The 17,915-nt window shown below is 34.1% G+C and overlaps 2 protein-coding genes across 2 annotated transcripts in view; one reads left to right on the forward strand and one right to left on the reverse strand.

Moving 5' to 3' along the window:
- LOC120633177 (proton-coupled folate transporter-like) overlaps positions 1–12,139 on the forward strand; it is a 37,327-nt gene extending 25,188 nt beyond the window's left edge. The window contains exons 3-5 of the mRNA XM_039903309.1: positions 1,055–1,276; positions 7,046–7,202; positions 11,970–12,139. Coding sequence (XP_039759243.1) covers positions 1,055–1,276; positions 7,046–7,202; positions 11,970–12,057 — 467 coding nt within the window. The 3' untranslated portion in view covers positions 12,058–12,139. The remainder of the gene's footprint in view (positions 1–1,054; positions 1,277–7,045; positions 7,203–11,969) is intronic.
- Positions 12,140–14,648: 2,509 nt separating this feature from the next.
- On the reverse strand, positions 14,649–17,472 carry LOC120633381. Its single transcript, XM_039903584.1, has 3 exons — positions 16,504–17,472; positions 15,198–15,331; positions 14,649–14,943 (listed from the first exon to the last, which is right to left on the reverse strand). Exons 1-3 carry the CDS (start codon positions 17,292–17,294, stop codon positions 14,759–14,761), a joined length of 1,110 nt encoding a protein of 369 aa, XP_039759518.1. The 5' UTR covers positions 17,295–17,472; the 3' UTR covers positions 14,649–14,758.
- Positions 17,473–17,915: the final 443 nt, after the last annotated feature.

Consider the following 17,915-nt stretch of genomic DNA (forward strand, 5'->3'; position numbering starts at 1 on the left):
GACCAACTGGCAGAAAAATGACACTGTGAAATGTCAGGTAGGTACATAATTTTTTATCACCAAAATTGGGTATATTTTTCCGTTCCACTGTAAATTACCTACTTGGCTACTAGAAAAAAATGAGTCTCGTGTTTCCCGCAAGTCCCTGCTCATTTTATTTGGTTCAAGTACCGTTAGGTATTACATTTTTTGTGTAAATAAAGGTGATGATATAATAGTTTTGGTTACACTAAAACATTAACTAATAATTATGGTTAAAAGTTTTTTTTTGTACCCTGCGTTGTGTGCAGTGGAAATAAAATCGACAATATACAGCCGATAATATAAAAAACTTATATTTTGTACTTTATCATACTTTATTAAGGCACATTGCAATGAATAGTCATTATGTAATGAATAGTCAAATAAATATTCACACATTAAATTGTGATTGTTGAATAATTTACTACCCTAAGTTTGTTAAAAGTATAACAGATTACAAATACATCTGTTAAATTTTCATAATTCTGCCGTAAATTTGACGTAGGTTTAAACCCCCACATTGATTTTGTTTTGAGCAGTGATATAGTACCTAACATATTAAACCAATGGTTTTAAGATATAAAGGGCCTTACAAAGAAACGTGGCATAACGTCTTAATAGTTTTATATACAGTACTTTTTTACGCTCTATTTAGAAGATGAAGTGAAAAATGAACAAAACTTAAATACTGCGACGTAAAAGTCTCTAAAGTACCATAATATACGTTGGATCTTTTCGTTTAATCATAAATAGTCTATAATAGTCCACTGCGAGACTATAGGCCTCTCATTAATAACGAGAGGGTTTTCCCATAATCACCACGCTGAGCAGACGGGTCGGCAATAGTAGCACAGGACGTTGCTGCTCGGTCTCCTTCATAATGTCTTAGTCGCCTCGTATGACACCCACGGGAAGCTTCTCTTCCTCCACTCCTCGCTGGTGAAAACTGTATTCTGATCTGCCACCACAACACGGCACCCTTTTCCTTTAACTGGTTCTAATTGTGAAAACTAAAAATAGCGTTTTTGTGCAGGTTCCTTCATAACGATATACTTGTTAAGCAAGAGATGGAAAATAGAAGACAGTATTATCGGTATAGTGGCTTGCATCAGCAGAGTAGCAGCTAGTGTTGTCTACGCATTGGCGCCCAGCAGAACTGTGTACTTCTTAGGCCCTGTTCTGGACATGTTCAGTTCAGCCGGTGCCACATCGCTGCGGTCCATCGCATCAAAACTCGTGAAAGCTGATGAAGTTGGTAAGTGAATGATAAATTATTACAGAAATAAATCTGAGCGTGCATAGAGGTTATGCACAGGGTATGCAGATGATATAAAGTGAAGTAAATCGCCAGTAAGAGTTATAAGTACTCAAGGGTAGGCTTTCTATAACTCTTACGATGCCCATTTTTAAGTTTTTTATAACTCTTACTGGAGATTTTCTCCATTTAATATCATCTGCATACCCTATGCATACTCTCTTGGCCCGCCACTGCATACATTTCATTATATTTTCTATGATAGACAGCGCAATTTATATCAATCAATATGTACACATATCATTCTCGATTATGACAAACTAGAAACACAAATAAGTCTGGCTGGGTACCATTCCATGCCACGTATTACTTCCTGTACCAAGACAAACTTATTTTCTTAGGACAATCATCACGTCTACGACTTCACAAAGGCGTATAATTCAGTATTCATTTGTTTATTATCTGTACACGCACTGTGACAGGTGCGCTATTGAAACGTTGATAAAATATGACGTGGTTCAGTTTATTTAAACTTTAATAGAAGTAGAGCAATTGATTGTGATTGTTTACTTTTTTACATCAACTTTAGTAAGCGTTGGTCTATTAACCTTATTTATTGCCAATACTATTTTATTCGTACGAATTCTCCAAAATTTAAACAGAATAGGGTAACAGGGCGCAAAACGGGCACAAAGAGTAAAGCGAGTATCTCTTTAAAAAAAAAAATTTTGTAACCTTAACGTGATTTTGCATCCAATTGGCCTTTCGTATTCGGGTTTCTTTTTTATATTTTTGAGTTAGGTATACGAAATTAATACTTATTATTTAAAAAAACCTAAGTCAACAAACAAACAATAATACAGAACAACAAACTCTTAAGCTTTATATTAGTAAATATTACATATTTATCGGTCTGTTTTTAACAAATGATAATACTTGCCCCTTTTTACCATAAATTTGACTTTTGTTAATATCGTAATTAATAATAAGTAGTCATTAATTGCGACATTAACAAAAAAGAGAAAATACACGTATTTCGTATTAACGGTGTGACATTTGCTTGATTTATTTTTAAAACCTGTTTTTTTTTTTTGCTAAAAAGGTGTGGACTGTTTTAAATTACTTTGTAACTTATTAGGTATTCGTTTATTTCATACTAAAAGTAAGATAGAAATACTACTAGCAACGTTTTTTTATATTTTATATAAAAAATGCGTTAAAAATGTTGATCAGGCATTATTTTTATTCCTAAATACTGTTAGGTTGAACTGGTTGCATCTCCAGGAATTTTTGAATACTTAATTCGTAGTTAATAAATCGAGTGAGACATGGTCGCTAACTATGGGCCTCATAAGAAGGGTCAGAGTCAATCAGCGGGGGATGGAGAGAGCTATGCTAGGAGTATCTCTACGTGATCAAATCAGTAATGAGGAGATCCGTAGAAGAATTAGAGTTACCGACAAAGCTCAGCGAGTCGCGAAGCTGAAGTGGCAATGGGCAGGGCACATAGCTCGGAGAACCGATGGACGTTGGGGTCTTAAAGTGATGGAATGGCGACCCCGCACCGGTAAGCGCAGCGTAGGTCGGCCCCGGACGAGGTGGACGGATGATGAAACCTGCTTTCCCAATCAAATAAATAATGCCCTTAGAATATCTTAGGTTTCACAAAGGTTAATTTAATTAATGTTTGTTGATGTGGCAAAATCTTGGATATTAATATTGAATAACAATTCGCTTTAATATTAATGTAATTTTTGGATTTGATGATTACTTTATGTTATAATTGCGAGATTAAAATTTGGTTTAGTAGTTGGTAGTGTCAATCAGAGGCGACACAGATAGTTATTAACCAAATACATCCTGTTTCCGATTTATGTAAACCGTGTAGTGTTTTACAATACTATAGTGTTGGTGATTCTGTTGTACTAAATCGCTGACTGAAACTGATTCGTCTAAAAGTAGTGCTGACTGAAAAGCATAGCTCTTAGTTAAGATTTATGTACAATATAATTTTACCTACCTATAAGTACAATGCAGTAACAGTTTCAAAGATGATAAAACTACGATAACATAAAAAGCGTAAATAGGTACCTTATAACCCGTAATGAAATTAGTATCCACCGTTGAAAAATGCATTAAAAATTAATGTGATCAACAATTTGCACCAAAAACTTGTCTTGTTATCTGTTGCCTAATGTTATTTACAATTACTTAGATATTTTGCATTGCCATAATTGTAATAAATAAATGATAAAAAGTTACCACCATAAGGATACAAGCGTGCAAAGGGTTATATGTCGGACGACTAAACCTACAGACGTAAACCCTCCGTGCGTTCCAATGCATCGCCTGGTGCATCGGCCAACGCAACCTTATCTACCTTTTAATACTTATATTTTATGAAGATTAAAATTATACGATCAAAGCCATCCATCCTTAAAGGCGTATATCATACTAACTGTTGCCCGCGATCTTCGTCCGCTTTTATTACCGTTTTTACAAATCCCATGGGACCCGTTTGTTTTCTTGGGATATAAAAGTAGCCTATGTTACTCTCGTCATTTTAACTAACTTTATGCCAAAAATTAACAACTGACAATCAAACACACTTATAATACATTTTTATATATAAATAATTCTCATTTAAATACTAGTAATGATTAAACAACATTGCATTGCAACATATAATAATAAAAATAATATACGAAATAATATAAATATATATTTGCATATATATATACGGATGACGGAGGGGTACGCCCTCTTCTATTAAATCAAAGATAAAAATAACCTTAGACGCGGCAATAAGTTGCTTCTTATCTCAGACTAGATTGCTAATTTGAGCAAACGGTAAAAAGCATGATATCTCCGCTATTATTACTTATGAAAGTTTTGTGTTGGTTTGTCCTTCATTCACGCAGCAATAGGCCGACGGATTGACGTGATTTTTACACCAAAATAGGTGGGTCAAAAGAATCGCAAACATAATTATCTTGGAATGATATAGAGTTCCTATAGGCCATTCTGTTAATATGTCGTCATAAAAAAAATAAACGGTAATGAAAGTTTACTCCGTATGAATCTTCGAATAATACACAGGGTAGATATATCGTATTGACGGCCGATTGACGCAGTTTGCAGCGACCCTGCTTTCTGAGTCCAAAGCCATGGGTTCGATTCCCACTACTGGAAAATGTTTGTGTGATGAGCATGAATGTTTTTCAGTGTCTGGGTGTTTATATGAATATTGCTATTTATTTATGTATTTTATTTATAACAAAAATATTCATCAGTCCGTTAGTACCCATAAAACAAGCTACGCTTACTTTGGGGCTAGGTGGTGATGTGTGTATCGTCGTAATAAATTTATTTATTTACTATCGTAAAATCTGTCTCGAAAAATCTACATGTACCTTTTAAAAATTCTATTTTTCTTTTGTTTGTTCTCTTTCACGCAGCATCATTTGCGATGTGTGAAAGTTAGGATACAGTAGATAACGCAGGTGACGACCAGATTTTATCCTAAGTACGAGTAGTATCCGAACGTGTGTTTCCTTATTTGTTTGTTTTGCCTACAAGCCCTAACTAAGCAAAAAAAAAACCTTTCACAAATTCTAGATGATCACTAACGACGTTGGGCGTCATCTTAAGTAACGACTCGATATCGACTCGATTCGACTGTGCATAATGTTTAGGAAACTCGTAAACTGACATTTGACAGACGGATAAAAATAATATAAATTCGGTTTTTTTTATCTTAATCCATACGGATAATAAAATATAATAACACAAGCACAAAATAGCACACGTCGTGGCAATAATCATAGACGAGTTAAGTTATATAAGTTGCCTAGTGAAAGTTGATTGGTGAAAAGTAAATGTACACCTAGGAATCTCCTTTGATCAACCGCTACCTTCTTAGCATTACCTTGTTCGTCGTTAGTGAAAACGGTCAATAGGCTCCAGATATGCAGACCAGGAAAACAAATGGGTCTCAAGAGATTTGTAAAGAACAACGTAAACAGCGTACAACGACTAATTGTAAATAATAAATTAAAGATCATTTAAGCGAGGGCCACACCCGCCATGTCCAACCTTAGACGCGTTCAAAATTGACAGCGTCTAACCAATCATAGGACTTGCTCAACACGGCTCCTTATGATTGGTCTAATGAATGCTGCAAACTTGAAAACCAGTAAGGACGCAGTTTGTACGCCACGGTTTGGCCTTGCCTTTATCTTAACACTTGTGACGGATCCAAAAATAGCCAGAAAAGTTATGATGTTATTTTATTTACCTACTTTGAATGAATTGTTTTTTGAATAACTGAATATTTTATTATTATTTATTTAACACACAAAACAGATCATGACATAACATATGAACAACAACCAATAAAAATAAAACTAGCCACTCTCCACCACATGCGTGTATAAATGCTTAGAATATTATATTATATTCTAATGATCCATTTTAAATTCATTCGTGAAACTATTAGGTTCAAATAACTCGTTCGTCCGTTCAAAAAACGCAAACTGAGCCAAAAATTTAACTCACATTGCGCTTTAGTAAATGTAAAACGTCCACATTGCGTAATTTATGTTACGACCCTTATAAAGCCTTAAAAACACTTAAAAAGCCCGTGCCGCGTTGTATAGCAAACACAGGTAGACCAAAATTTAACAACATTTACATTGTTCTATAGTATAATACTATATTATAGAACAATGAAATATAAATATAAATAATGAAAATAGAATACCGAAAGGAGGAACTTTTATACTGGAAATATTCTCCTCTTTAAGGATCTTTTTTCAAGATTCCTTATATATTAATAAGTAGTTTTTGAGTGTTTAACAGAAAGAAATCTTTTTTTCAGCTTAATTTGTTAATAACAATAGCATTTTTTTATGACCTTATATTACATACTTTCAATACATTTTTCTAGAAGGCACTCCGAATCGAGTCGGTTATAATTTTAGGATCTTGAGCACGTTTTTAAATTTACCTAGTACCAAGTTTTCACCCATAAAAAGCTCAAATAAGGGTTGGAAGTTGTATCAAAGTCACATATTTTTTAAGTTAGAGGTATAAAAATATGCATTTAGGTTAATAATAAATGGATAATGATTAAGAAATACCTGTACAATCTAATATTTCCTTTATAATTATTTTCTAAATATTTTCCCATTAGTTCTACATGACTGCAATTCAAAAAATAGGTTAAAGCATAGATATCAAGTTAAGATAAGATTTTATCCAAATCCACCCGGGAAGTATGAAGGTGGTTGGATTTTTACATGAATGACTTGTTTATTTTTCAATTTGGCCATGTTAAATGGTTTTAAATTAATACCTTGTTTGAAAACATTAAATTAAACGTAAACATTTTTTTTATAAATACCTAGTAATAATAATTATTGACAGGCCGAGCTGATGGACTGCCCGATAGTACCTATATACTTGTCTATAAACAGAGTAACACTAAGCAGGGCATGCTAGGAGCACGTCCAACGTGCAAAATGTTTCCCTGTTTCCATTAACCTAAGGCGTAAGAGTTGTCGTTTTCGAGTATTAAACTCCTGCCTGTAATTTCATCGGCAAACATGCCCGTCAGACAGACGATGGCAGAAATGCTCATCTCTGGGCTCTATAACAAAAAACTCTACTAGATACTACTACTCGTAGTTAAAGAGATTAGCACGTTCAAACAAAAATATAAAAATAGCTCATCAGTTTTATTAATTATTTTTTTTCATTTATTTCCAGGTAAAACGAGCTCTCTAATCAGTATATCAGAGGCTTTAGTACCTGTGATCTACTCACCCGTCTACAGTAAGGTTTACCTCAGTACGTTGTCGACGTTCTCAGGCGCCTTCTACCTCATAAGCGCCGCTTTAGCTGTTCCTGCCATACTTATATATTTGTAAGTTAATATTTTATTACCTATTCTACTGTAGCCCTAGTACTCAAAATTTGCTCGCTCGCAATAATAATAATAATAATAATAATAATATCTTTATTTTATCAAAATAAACGTATACATTTCATGAGTGTGAAGCCCTGTCTCCTGCGGTAGTTAAAACTGTGTTACAGGAGACAGTGTATTCCCTATATCTATGGTCTTATTAACAAACGTTTGACAATTTTACAGGGAAAATTATATAAAGGAAAAAAAAAGAAATAAATAAATGAAAAAAAAAAAGAGAGAATTATGTAAATTTTTGAGGCGGGTGCTTAGGTAGGTACATTTGATTTGTTTGTGGGTGTGCGCGTGTTTGTATGCGTGTGTGTGTGCGTGTTTATATACTTGTGTGTGCGTGTGTGTTTGTGTTTAATTTGTAATTTGTTTTATTTAAATTAGATATTCTTATGAAATAGATGCGTCGTTTTCGAGTATTAAACTCTGTTTCGTCAAAGTAACATGGACCTAATGTTACTTTTATTAGAGTCGCAAATAATGTACTTCTAATGTTTGTTTTACAAACGTTTCTTCAGAAGCCCTAGCTAAAGAATTGCAGGGAAATTTAAGCTTTAATTTAATAGTAGTGGTAGTTCAATCCCTGGCACTCAACGCTAACTTTTTAAAGTTATATGCGTTTTAAGCAATTAAATATCACTTGATTAATCGGTGAAGGAAAACATCGTGAGGAAATGTCGCGCCTAAGAGTTCACCATAATTTTGTCAACGTGGTGGATAACGGCCATCACTACGGAAGGATACCTGTGCCCTGTAGTGGACCGGTAATAGTTGAATAATAATTATGATGAAAATTTAAAGTGCTTGTATGGGAATTTGTTATGAACTTAAAAACATAGAAACTTGAATAAGATAACGTCAGTCGATCAAATGTTGAGACCTACTTGGGGAGTTGATTTTAGCACCAATTTAATCGTTCTGAACTAATCGGTTTTTGTGCAAACATTGCGCGACTATTTCAATGGAAGGTCATGACTAAAGTAGATTACAAACGAAAGCAACCACTCCATCGCTTTAAGATACATCAGCGTTACCGGTATACATTTATAACAGTAAAGGGTTTGCTCTTAATACCGCTGGGCAGACGGGGTGGTGTTCACAGTAGATGGTAGTGGCACAGATGTCGCTGCTACCCATTCTACGTTACATTCCCTGAGTCGCCTCGTACGAAGTCCGCGGGAAGACGAGGGGTTGTAACCACTTTATTCTGATCGGTTCAAGAAAAAAAATCCGTTTCGAGATATACTTATTAACGTTTAATACTTTTTCTAATAAATAGCGAGTAGATAAGTCACACCTCTGATTTTTTTAAAATAAACTCAAGTAAGAATTAAAGACAGAGAAATAAAATGTGTTTTATGCAATTATATTTAATAAGTACGCTAGGAAGAGTTAAACTTGCGACATCTGCACCATAAAATACATACCTAACACATAGTAGATTTCTATTATAACAAAGTAAATATTACAGATAGACAAAAAAATGTGCATTTATGTCGATGCATTTTGATGTTTACAATTCGCTATTTCATTTCTAAAAACTTATCAAATATTCTGTATCTAACAATGACAAACTTAACGAAGGTCACCTAAGTAAACAAAGTGCGTCTTTCGAATTAAAACGTTAACGTAACGATGTTCTCCTTCTGGGAAATTAATACTTATTTGTATAATGCCGATCCAACAGATAGATAATATATCATTTCCGCCAAAGTACAAATTTTGTATGATTGAATTTCTACGATCATAATTAAGAAGATCTAACTCTGAGTAAAAGTATGTTTCTTCTACAAAAATCATAAATGTAAAAATGTGAGCCAAGGTCTGGCGCGGTTGATGACATCGCCAACAAAATAATTCGGAAGTTCTGTAGATAATCGTAAAATGTATTCATAATAACATACAAAATTCAATTCAAAACACAATTTCGATATTTACACACACAAACACATTGGCGTGTACGTTTTGAGAGACTGTTCAAACACTGTCTAAGCGACACTTTTTTTTAGGTGCTATTAAAAAGTTCGTCAAGCTAAATAATAGGTTGGGGAGAAAGTCTTTTCGCATTATAGTATGTATGAACTTGTAATAAAATCTCTTTGGCTATTTGTATCTGGCTGGTTTTGGTATCATTGAAAGTTTCCATTTTAAAGAAGATAATTCCAAAGTCAAATTAGGAAATGTAATTTTTATATGTTTTTCGAAGATGAGATGAAGATGAGTCAATCTAATGAAGAAATACATTTTAAAAATGTACTACAAAAAAGGTAAAAATAAATAAAAAAATAAAAAAATAAATATACTACGACAATACACACATCGCCACCTAGCCCCAAAGTAAGCGTAGCTTGTGTTATGGGTACTAAGATGATTGATGAATATTTTTATGAATTATATATACATAAATACTTAGAAAATACATATAAACACCCAGACACTGAAAAACACTTAATGCTCATCACACAAACATTTTCCAGTTGTAGGAATCGAACCCACGGCCTTGGACTCAGAAAGCAGGGTCGCTGCCCACTGCGCCAGTCGGCCGTCAAAATGCAACGCAAGTCGCGAAAAAAATTTGCGATGTCAAAGATGCACCTCGCTCTGGTCGCCCTATTACGGATAAAATGAATGCCGTTTTTAAAAAAGTGGAGCAGGATCGGCATATCAGTAGCTGAAGAATTGGGAATTGACCACAAAATATTTAGGCACATTTGAAAAAAACTGGGTACACAAAAAAGCTGGATATTTGGGTACCTCACGAGCTCACTGAAAGAACCCTAATGAACTGTGTACTCATTTGTGATTCCTTATTAAGACGTAATGAAACCGAACCATTTTTGATAACTGATAACTGGTGATGAGGAGTGGATCATGTACGACAAGAACGTGAGAAAAAGGTCGTGGTCAAAGACCGGTCAGGCTTCACAGACTGGCGAAACCCGGGTTAACTTGCAACAAGGTGATGCTGTATGTGTGGTGGGATTGGAAGGGCTTTATTTAATGTGAGCTGTTACCACCAGGCAGGGCCATCGTTTTTGAACTCTACTGCGAACAACTGATTAGGCGAAAATTAACAGTGTTTGGCTGGGAGGTGTTAATGCATCCGCCGTATAATCCTGACCTTGCACCTTCAAATTTCCGCCTGTTTCGGTCCCTTTAGAATTCTTTAGGCATTGTCAGGTTAAAATCACGAGGACTGCCAAAACTACTTGTCGCAGTTTTTGGATCAGAAGCCCCAAAATTTCTTTACCTACAAGATTGCAAAAAGTTATAGAACAAAATGGTAGCTACATACTCTAGTTTAATGTAAATAAACCATAATAAAAAATGTTTTGAATTTTCTTAAAAAATAATGAGAAACTTTTTCCCCAACCTAATATGCTATACCACCATGCTTTGTAATTACAGGCACATGAGGTTTAACATATACATTTCATGTTGATGGAAACAGGGAAATTGATATGATTATAGATGACACATATGTCCCTGACATTGATATATATTAGTACAGCTTTTTGTGACAGGGCTCGTCCGGGGAAGTACCACCACCATGCTTATTTCTGCCGCTAAGCAGTATTGTTGCAATGCTGTGTTCCGGTCTGAAGGTCAAATTTATTCATAGCTCTAATTCGCTCTTGCAGATCTATAATTAAGGTAGGTACTTGGCTACGCTTGTCTCTGTTGCCGATTTTTACCGTTGCCTTACCTACATTACAACACCAGCAAAAAGAGACCTTGCGGTCAACGTTATCATGCCCTTATGTCGAAGCAGTCCGATTTCTAATAACAATCAAAACCTTGAACCGAATTTTCTATTCTAGTTTACTTAGAAAAAAAAACACCTTGAAAGACCTTGACTTTTTCCCCATGGAATAGAAAGTGAAGTGTACTTTTAGTTCTCACTTTGTAAAAAATGGTTCTATTTATTACTTTATACCTAATACCAACGCTTCGACTTGATAAACGGTACTAGCTCAAATATAATCGTTTTTATACGATCTACCTATTCACGCGTATAGCTTACTGTGATTTTGAGTTTGTTTTGTTAATTACTTTTAAATCTTAACAATTAAAGTAGAGTTAACTAAATCTGTCTTTCAACTAATGAATAGATAAAAATTAGATAAAAATTATCAATAATTTCTTTATTCTAAGTCGTCAAATGTGTATATACGACGACCACCCATGGGAAGCGGGGAGAGTTGTGGTTTTAAGTGGCTTTCCAGATTCGATCCCTGGCAGGACAAATTTGATAATTTACAAATACCTACTGAAATTTCTATGACCTTGTCTGATAGAAGGCTTGGGTCGTGGCTAGTTACTACCATCCTACCGACAAAGATGTGTCTCTGAGCGATTTAGCTTTCCTAAAGAAGTTTGCCCTTCTCCACCTTAGACTGCATGATAACTTACCAGCAGATGAAAAAAAAAATACCTCAAGAAATCCTTTAAGATAAGAAAGAGCGATACCTATTAATACTTTGTGCACAATGGAGTATTCATGCATTCGCACTTATAACTTGTGTTACGTGTAGGTCAAAATAAATGTCACAGGCTATATTATAGCGGATATGAAAAGAGCCATGCCACGAAATTACCCGGTAATGGGTCGATAACGATGGGTTACAAACTCTCCACACCTACCTCACTATCTCCCCTAATACTTAGTTCGGATTTACGCATACCTACTAATTTTTTTTTTCTTGTTTCTAGAACCTTGTACATTTTACGAAGAAAAGAGATTCTGGAGAGCCAGTCCGCCGATAGCAAGTCCAAGGAGAATGAAGTTACGCGTTTTTAGTGTATTATTGTTTAATGTTTAGCTTAAGGCCTATTATGTACCTACCACAAAATCTCAATAAATTTAAGATTTGTATTCAATAGTCTTTTAGTTTTTTGTATACTCCATTCCACTTTAATAATTGGACCTAGTTGTGCAAAAAGCAGCCGGGAAAAGTAAAAATCGAGTTATAAGCGTTATTTAAAAAAATATATATATTTTTCAAATTCTGTCTGTTTGTAGTGTCTCTAGCACCGGCTCGGAAAGCAGATTATACCGAGAAGAAGCCGGCAAAAATATCAGCAGTTGCTCTTTTTCAACATCAACTGTTTACATTTTTAATTTTTTCTATTTTGTGAGAGATGAAAGCGGAGCCAGATTAATCAAACCAAAATTATCTAAATTATATATATTATAAATATACATACATATATAGGTTATTACGATGGGAAATAAAAAATAAAAATAGGTAGGTAAATAAAATTAATTTTAATTCGTTTGTTGTACTCTAAAGAGGGATACAATGTATAAAGTTATTATAATTTAGGTACATTGATATTAATGGCCTTTTACTGCCAGACATATTAAAACATTCCATTAAAATAATGTCTCTATCGGGCGACTCTTAGTGTCAAGTAAAACTGCACTTACAGTTAGAATTATTATGATAACTCTCCGACTTTAATAGTCAAGCCATTACAAAGTTAGATATCCACCTCATATTTTATTTGGCGACAAGTTACGAGTATTGCTTCAATGCGATTACATCTGACGATAAGATACGATACTGCTTTTTTTCTTTTTAATTATCGGCCCACTACATGGATGAGAAGGGTTTCGGCCGTAGTCCACGCTAGCCAAGTGCGATTTGGTGGACTTACCACGCCTTTGAGAACATTATTGACCACTCTAAGGCATGCAGGTTTCCTCACGATGTTTTCTTCCACCATTAAAACAAGTGGTTCTTAATTGCTTGAAACGCACATAGCATTGGAAAGTTTCAGGTGCGAAAATATAACTTGTTTTAACGGTGAAGGAATACATCGTAAGGTAACCTGCGTAAGGATGCGTGAGAGTTCTCCATAATGTTCAAAGACGTGTGAAGTCTACTTGGCCGGCGTTGTGGACTAGTAACGGCCTAAACCTTCTCATCATGTGATGCTGTGCACTTTAGTGGGCCAATAATGGGTTGAAATGGATGAAATAATGAGAAAATAAAATAAAAAAATAAAAATAGTTTATTGATGAAGTAGGTACCGTAGTATAGTGTTTACCAACTACTTGTTTACTTAGGCTTTACCAACTAAATTTACCTATCCATCAAATAGTTTCTGCATTTTAATTCACAATATTCATTGTAAACTCTAAAATGATGTTGAAAAAGAGCAATCTGCTGAGTTTCGTGCCGGCTCTTCTCGGTGGAATATGCCTTCCGAACCAGAGGTAGAGTCACCACAACTTGACGTTTCAAAAGTGCTTATAAAACGGTAGGCCCAATTTATAAATGAATTTTGAATAAGATTTGTAAAGAAGATGGTAGGAAATACTATTCATAAAATTGACAAATTCAAAGATTCCAATTGCACTAAATTATCTAAGCCTAGATATTTAGGTTAGCTTAATAAAATGTAGGAAATTTTGATGAATGAATGTAAAAATACACTTTTATTGTACACCACATAAAAATTGAAAATAATTTTTTACACAAATTTTACAATTTGGCGGCCTACATAGCGATTTCTTCCAGAAAAGAGAGATGGTGGATATAAATATACTTATTTTGATCGAAGCATTCTTATGATGCGGATGAATGGCATCCGATAACAATGAATGAAACCTTAGGTGAATAAAAAAGCATGCTGCACACGTTCGTTTTGTTCCACTAGACAAGTTAGCCTTTACCGTAACCGTAATCTCACCTGATGGTAGATACGTGATGATGCAGTCTAAGGTGGTAGCGGATACCCGTTAGGAGTATAGCAGTTATATTATTATACAAACCCAAACCCCTAATCGGTTTCTACGCGGTACCGGTAAACGGTAGGTAAATCGTTTGTCGGCACGGCTATTTTCTGAAGTGGTAACTAGCCATAGCCGAAGCCTTCCACCAGATCATACCGGGGAAATTCAGTGATCACCACCACTACAGGTTAGTTGTTTCTTACACATGACTTCCCCAGGAACGGAAAATTCTAAGATTTTCGGATATCTGTGTTTAATACGAGCTGTTGCCCACGGTTTCGTACGCGGTTTTTGGGGTTTTCTTGAATCCTGCGGGTACCGTACATTTTCCCGGGATAAAAAGCTATGTATTAATCCAGGGTATATTCTATCTCCATTCCAAAACTGAGTCAAATTGGGTCAGTAGTTTTTGCGTGAAAGAGTAACAAGCATCCATCCATCCATCCATACAAACTTTCGTATTTATAATATTAGTAGGATCGTAGGTTCGTATAGATGGCGCTACCAGTACGATTGAAAAAACCTTATATAAAGTTTAGTATTTGTTTTATAGAGGTAGGTGTATTCTATAAAGCAATACGCTTCGTTCCGTAATAAGCGCGGGCGAAGCCGTAGCACATCTAGTGCTTTTATAAATATAACAAAAAGTACATTGATTTGTTTAAATATATATTTATGTTGTATGCCAAACAATGAGCATCACACAACACAGCAGTCTGAAGTTGGTGTTAGAGGTGGTGATACCTATATATTAATCAGTCTAAAACTTCAACTTAAAATTCTTTGACGTCAGTTTCTTCGGTTTGTCCTCTGCTTTGACATCTGAGTAGTCCTTGTATATTAACATTTTTATGTATCTCCCTTGTTGATCGGCTGGCAATGATATACCAAGGGTTTCACAGTTTTTGACAATCTCTGTGCATCCTCGCAAGTCTTTGTTCTTTACTGTAACAAAATTATAGAATGGTTATTGCGAACTTACTTTCTTGGAAATGGCATACTGGATTTAAGTGCTTTTTAACGACCTCCCAGACGGATTGGTAAGCCCTGTGGTCTAAGTGGGAGGTCTCACAAAATTCAGAAATTATAGATTCCAAAATACCCCCTAAAAGGCATCAAACTGAGGACTACCAACTAAAAAGACATCACTTACTCCAGATGCTTAAATAGTAGTTGACCATAATCAATTAATAACTTACATTTGTAGTTGAATAATATTTCCAATACTTTGGCATACTCGTCCATCATATGAAACTTTAGTAGACTCTGCAATAATCTCACAACAGCATCCTCATTGTAGTCACGAAGGATGTTAATACTGAATGTTGATGCCCTGAAATCAAAAAAATATAAATATACTTAAAAAAAATGTAATGACCACCAACAGCCAGGAATCCACTACCAAAGTGTTGTAATAAAATCCGTCAAGTAATTAAAAAAAAAACAATTATTAAAAAATATGCAGTAAATAATTATTTACTGCCTTTAATGTTATAATTTAAGTCCTTCTATAAAGGAATAACAAAACTTCTGAGGTACTGGCACTTAGTAGGAAAACCCTATGTTACTTTGTATGGGCTTTAACAAACCATAATTGGTATTGATTTCATAGATATTTATTTAATTACAAGATCCAGGTATTATTAAGTGTATTTATAGACATTGCCAAGAGCCAGAGGAAGTCTTTGCAAATCCCCTGTACTAATATATTATGTAGGACAATAATATATGTACAGTCAAAACCGTTTATGGCGACATCGTTTAGAACAACATACCGGTTAAATTGACCAAAATCGAAGGTCCAGGCTGAATGCTATATGAACGCCTTATCGGAAAACATTGGTTTTTACGACATTGTTTACTACAACATACCGCATTGAGCGACCACATTTGGTTAATGTTTTCGGAAAATTATATCTGTAGAACGACCGGTTAAGCTGTATTGTAAACAATTTGAATAGGTAACAGTATCCACATCTGGCACAGTATAATGGTCAATGGCTATTATCGTAAAAGTAAACTAAGTTTAGGGTCTTTTATAATTCTTAGAAACAAAACACATGCATGCCCTATCCTCAACGCCCGCTCTGTCATATCTCTTAAGTCAGTTTGTTACTTATCTTTACACAAGACGCACCAAAACATATTGTTGAGTTATGTTGTATGTATTATTGTTGAAAATTGTAACATGTCGCAAAAAAGAAAACAAATCAATATCGAAGAAAAATCGCATATTACCTACATGTATTATCTTTCCTATTAAAACCTGTAACCGGTTGTTACAACTATCGGTTTTTACGACTAAATACAAGTAGTCCCTTCAATGTCGTTATAACAGATTTTGACTGTATATATATAAACATATGTAGGAAATTTTTCTGCAATTTTTTTTTAACTCAATAGCTGTAGATGGAACTACTTATTTGATACAGTAGGTAGTGGACTGACTAGACAGTACCCTATCATGTAATAAACGAAAAGTAAATTAGTAAAAGAGTTACTTACTTATCTCTAACAATATTTTGTAAAGCTTCAGATGTTTCCAATAGCTCATTTGATATCTGTTGATCTGAAAACCAGTTGCTTGACCAACAGATATGCCAATAACAGATAAGGGGGTAATGATCATTCCAAGTCTCGCTAAATTCCAGAACATATTTTTTAAATATCACCATAGATGCTTCAGAGCGATTCAACACAGAATCATTGATTAGCTCTCTAAATATCACTCTATAAAAACTTCTCAAACCTGAATATTTTATGTAAGCCTCCTTTAAAACAGAAAGTCCTTGTTGAGAATTTCCTTTCATGCACTGCGCTTTGGCTACATAATGCATGAATTCTCCATTCCTCTTAAACAAATGATAGTCAACTTTAAAACAGTACTTCTGAAGTACCTCCACCATATCAACTCGCCCAGATATACTGCAATATCTAAATAGTTTTTTAAGTACATTTGTGCTGTAATGTTTCTGTTTATCAAGACACTCATTCAAATACTTTGAGAGTAGCTTATCTCTATTTTTAGACATAAGATCTTGTAATAAATCGTTTAATTCGTCATTAGTCATATTTGTGATATCTGCTGTCCTGTTATTGTCCATTTCCATAAAGAATCTCAAGCCAATATCTTGAGAAAGGATAGTTTTACTCCATCTTTGTAATGTTAATGTTTCGCTATCTGAAGCTTCAATACTTGAGGTAAAATTTGAAGTAAGTATAGAACATTTTCGGCTTAGTTCTCTAACAGTATACAATAATCTAAAGTATTTACTTGTATGTCTTAACCGTTGCATTTTAAAAACTCGTTATCAAAATTATATATAAATCAGGCGTACAAAAACAAAGAAAGTCATTATGATTTTGATTATTTCATAATTGTGTTTAGGTATGATATAAAACTTTTAATTTTTGTTTATTAATTATGTCGCAATAACTATAACATTTTCACTAACTTGATACTTTTGAGGTTAGAAAAAAAGTCATTGTCATCTTTCAGATTTTACATTACTCGGACATTGACATTTATTGCTATGACCTGAAATTGAAGGTTTTTATTTTATTAGGTAATATTAATATTAATTAGGAGATTGTTCAATGATCAATATTTTATTCGAGTAATAATATTTTGAATTAACAGTTTACATTTCAAAATGTTATCAGTTAACATATAGTGACATCTATTAAGAAGATGTAGAGTTACAATAGTAATTTTAGTCTTTCTACAACAATTCTCTACAAGATGGCGGTAAAAGTAATTAAATATACAGTGTAGGTAAACAAAAATTCTTTTGGTTTTATTTGACACTTTTATCACTGATAATGTTAATTATTATTATAAAACTACATTATTAGGTTTTACAGAGGTTTTACTGAAAAATAGGTAGTTACGACATCTATTGACTACGAACATTACT

The sequence above is a fragment of the Pararge aegeria genome, chromosome 21 (genome assembly GCF_905163445.1).
Source record: "Pararge aegeria chromosome 21, ilParAegt1.1, whole genome shotgun sequence".
Taxonomy (NCBI): Eukaryota; Metazoa; Arthropoda; class Insecta; order Lepidoptera; family Nymphalidae; genus Pararge; species Pararge aegeria.

Coding starts and splice junctions, on each gene's coding strand:
- LOC120633381 (XM_039903584.1), bottom strand. CDS start 17,294: ATGCAACGGTTAAGACATACAAGTAAATACTTTAGATTATTGTATACT. Junction 15,332..16,503: donor CAAAATATTGTTAGAGATAA/GTAAGTAACTCT, acceptor TTTTGATTTCAG/GGCATCAACATTCAGTATTA. Junction 14,944..15,197: donor AATATTATTCAACTACAAAT/GTAAGTTATTAA, acceptor ATTTTGTTACAG/TAAAGAACAAAGACTTGCGA.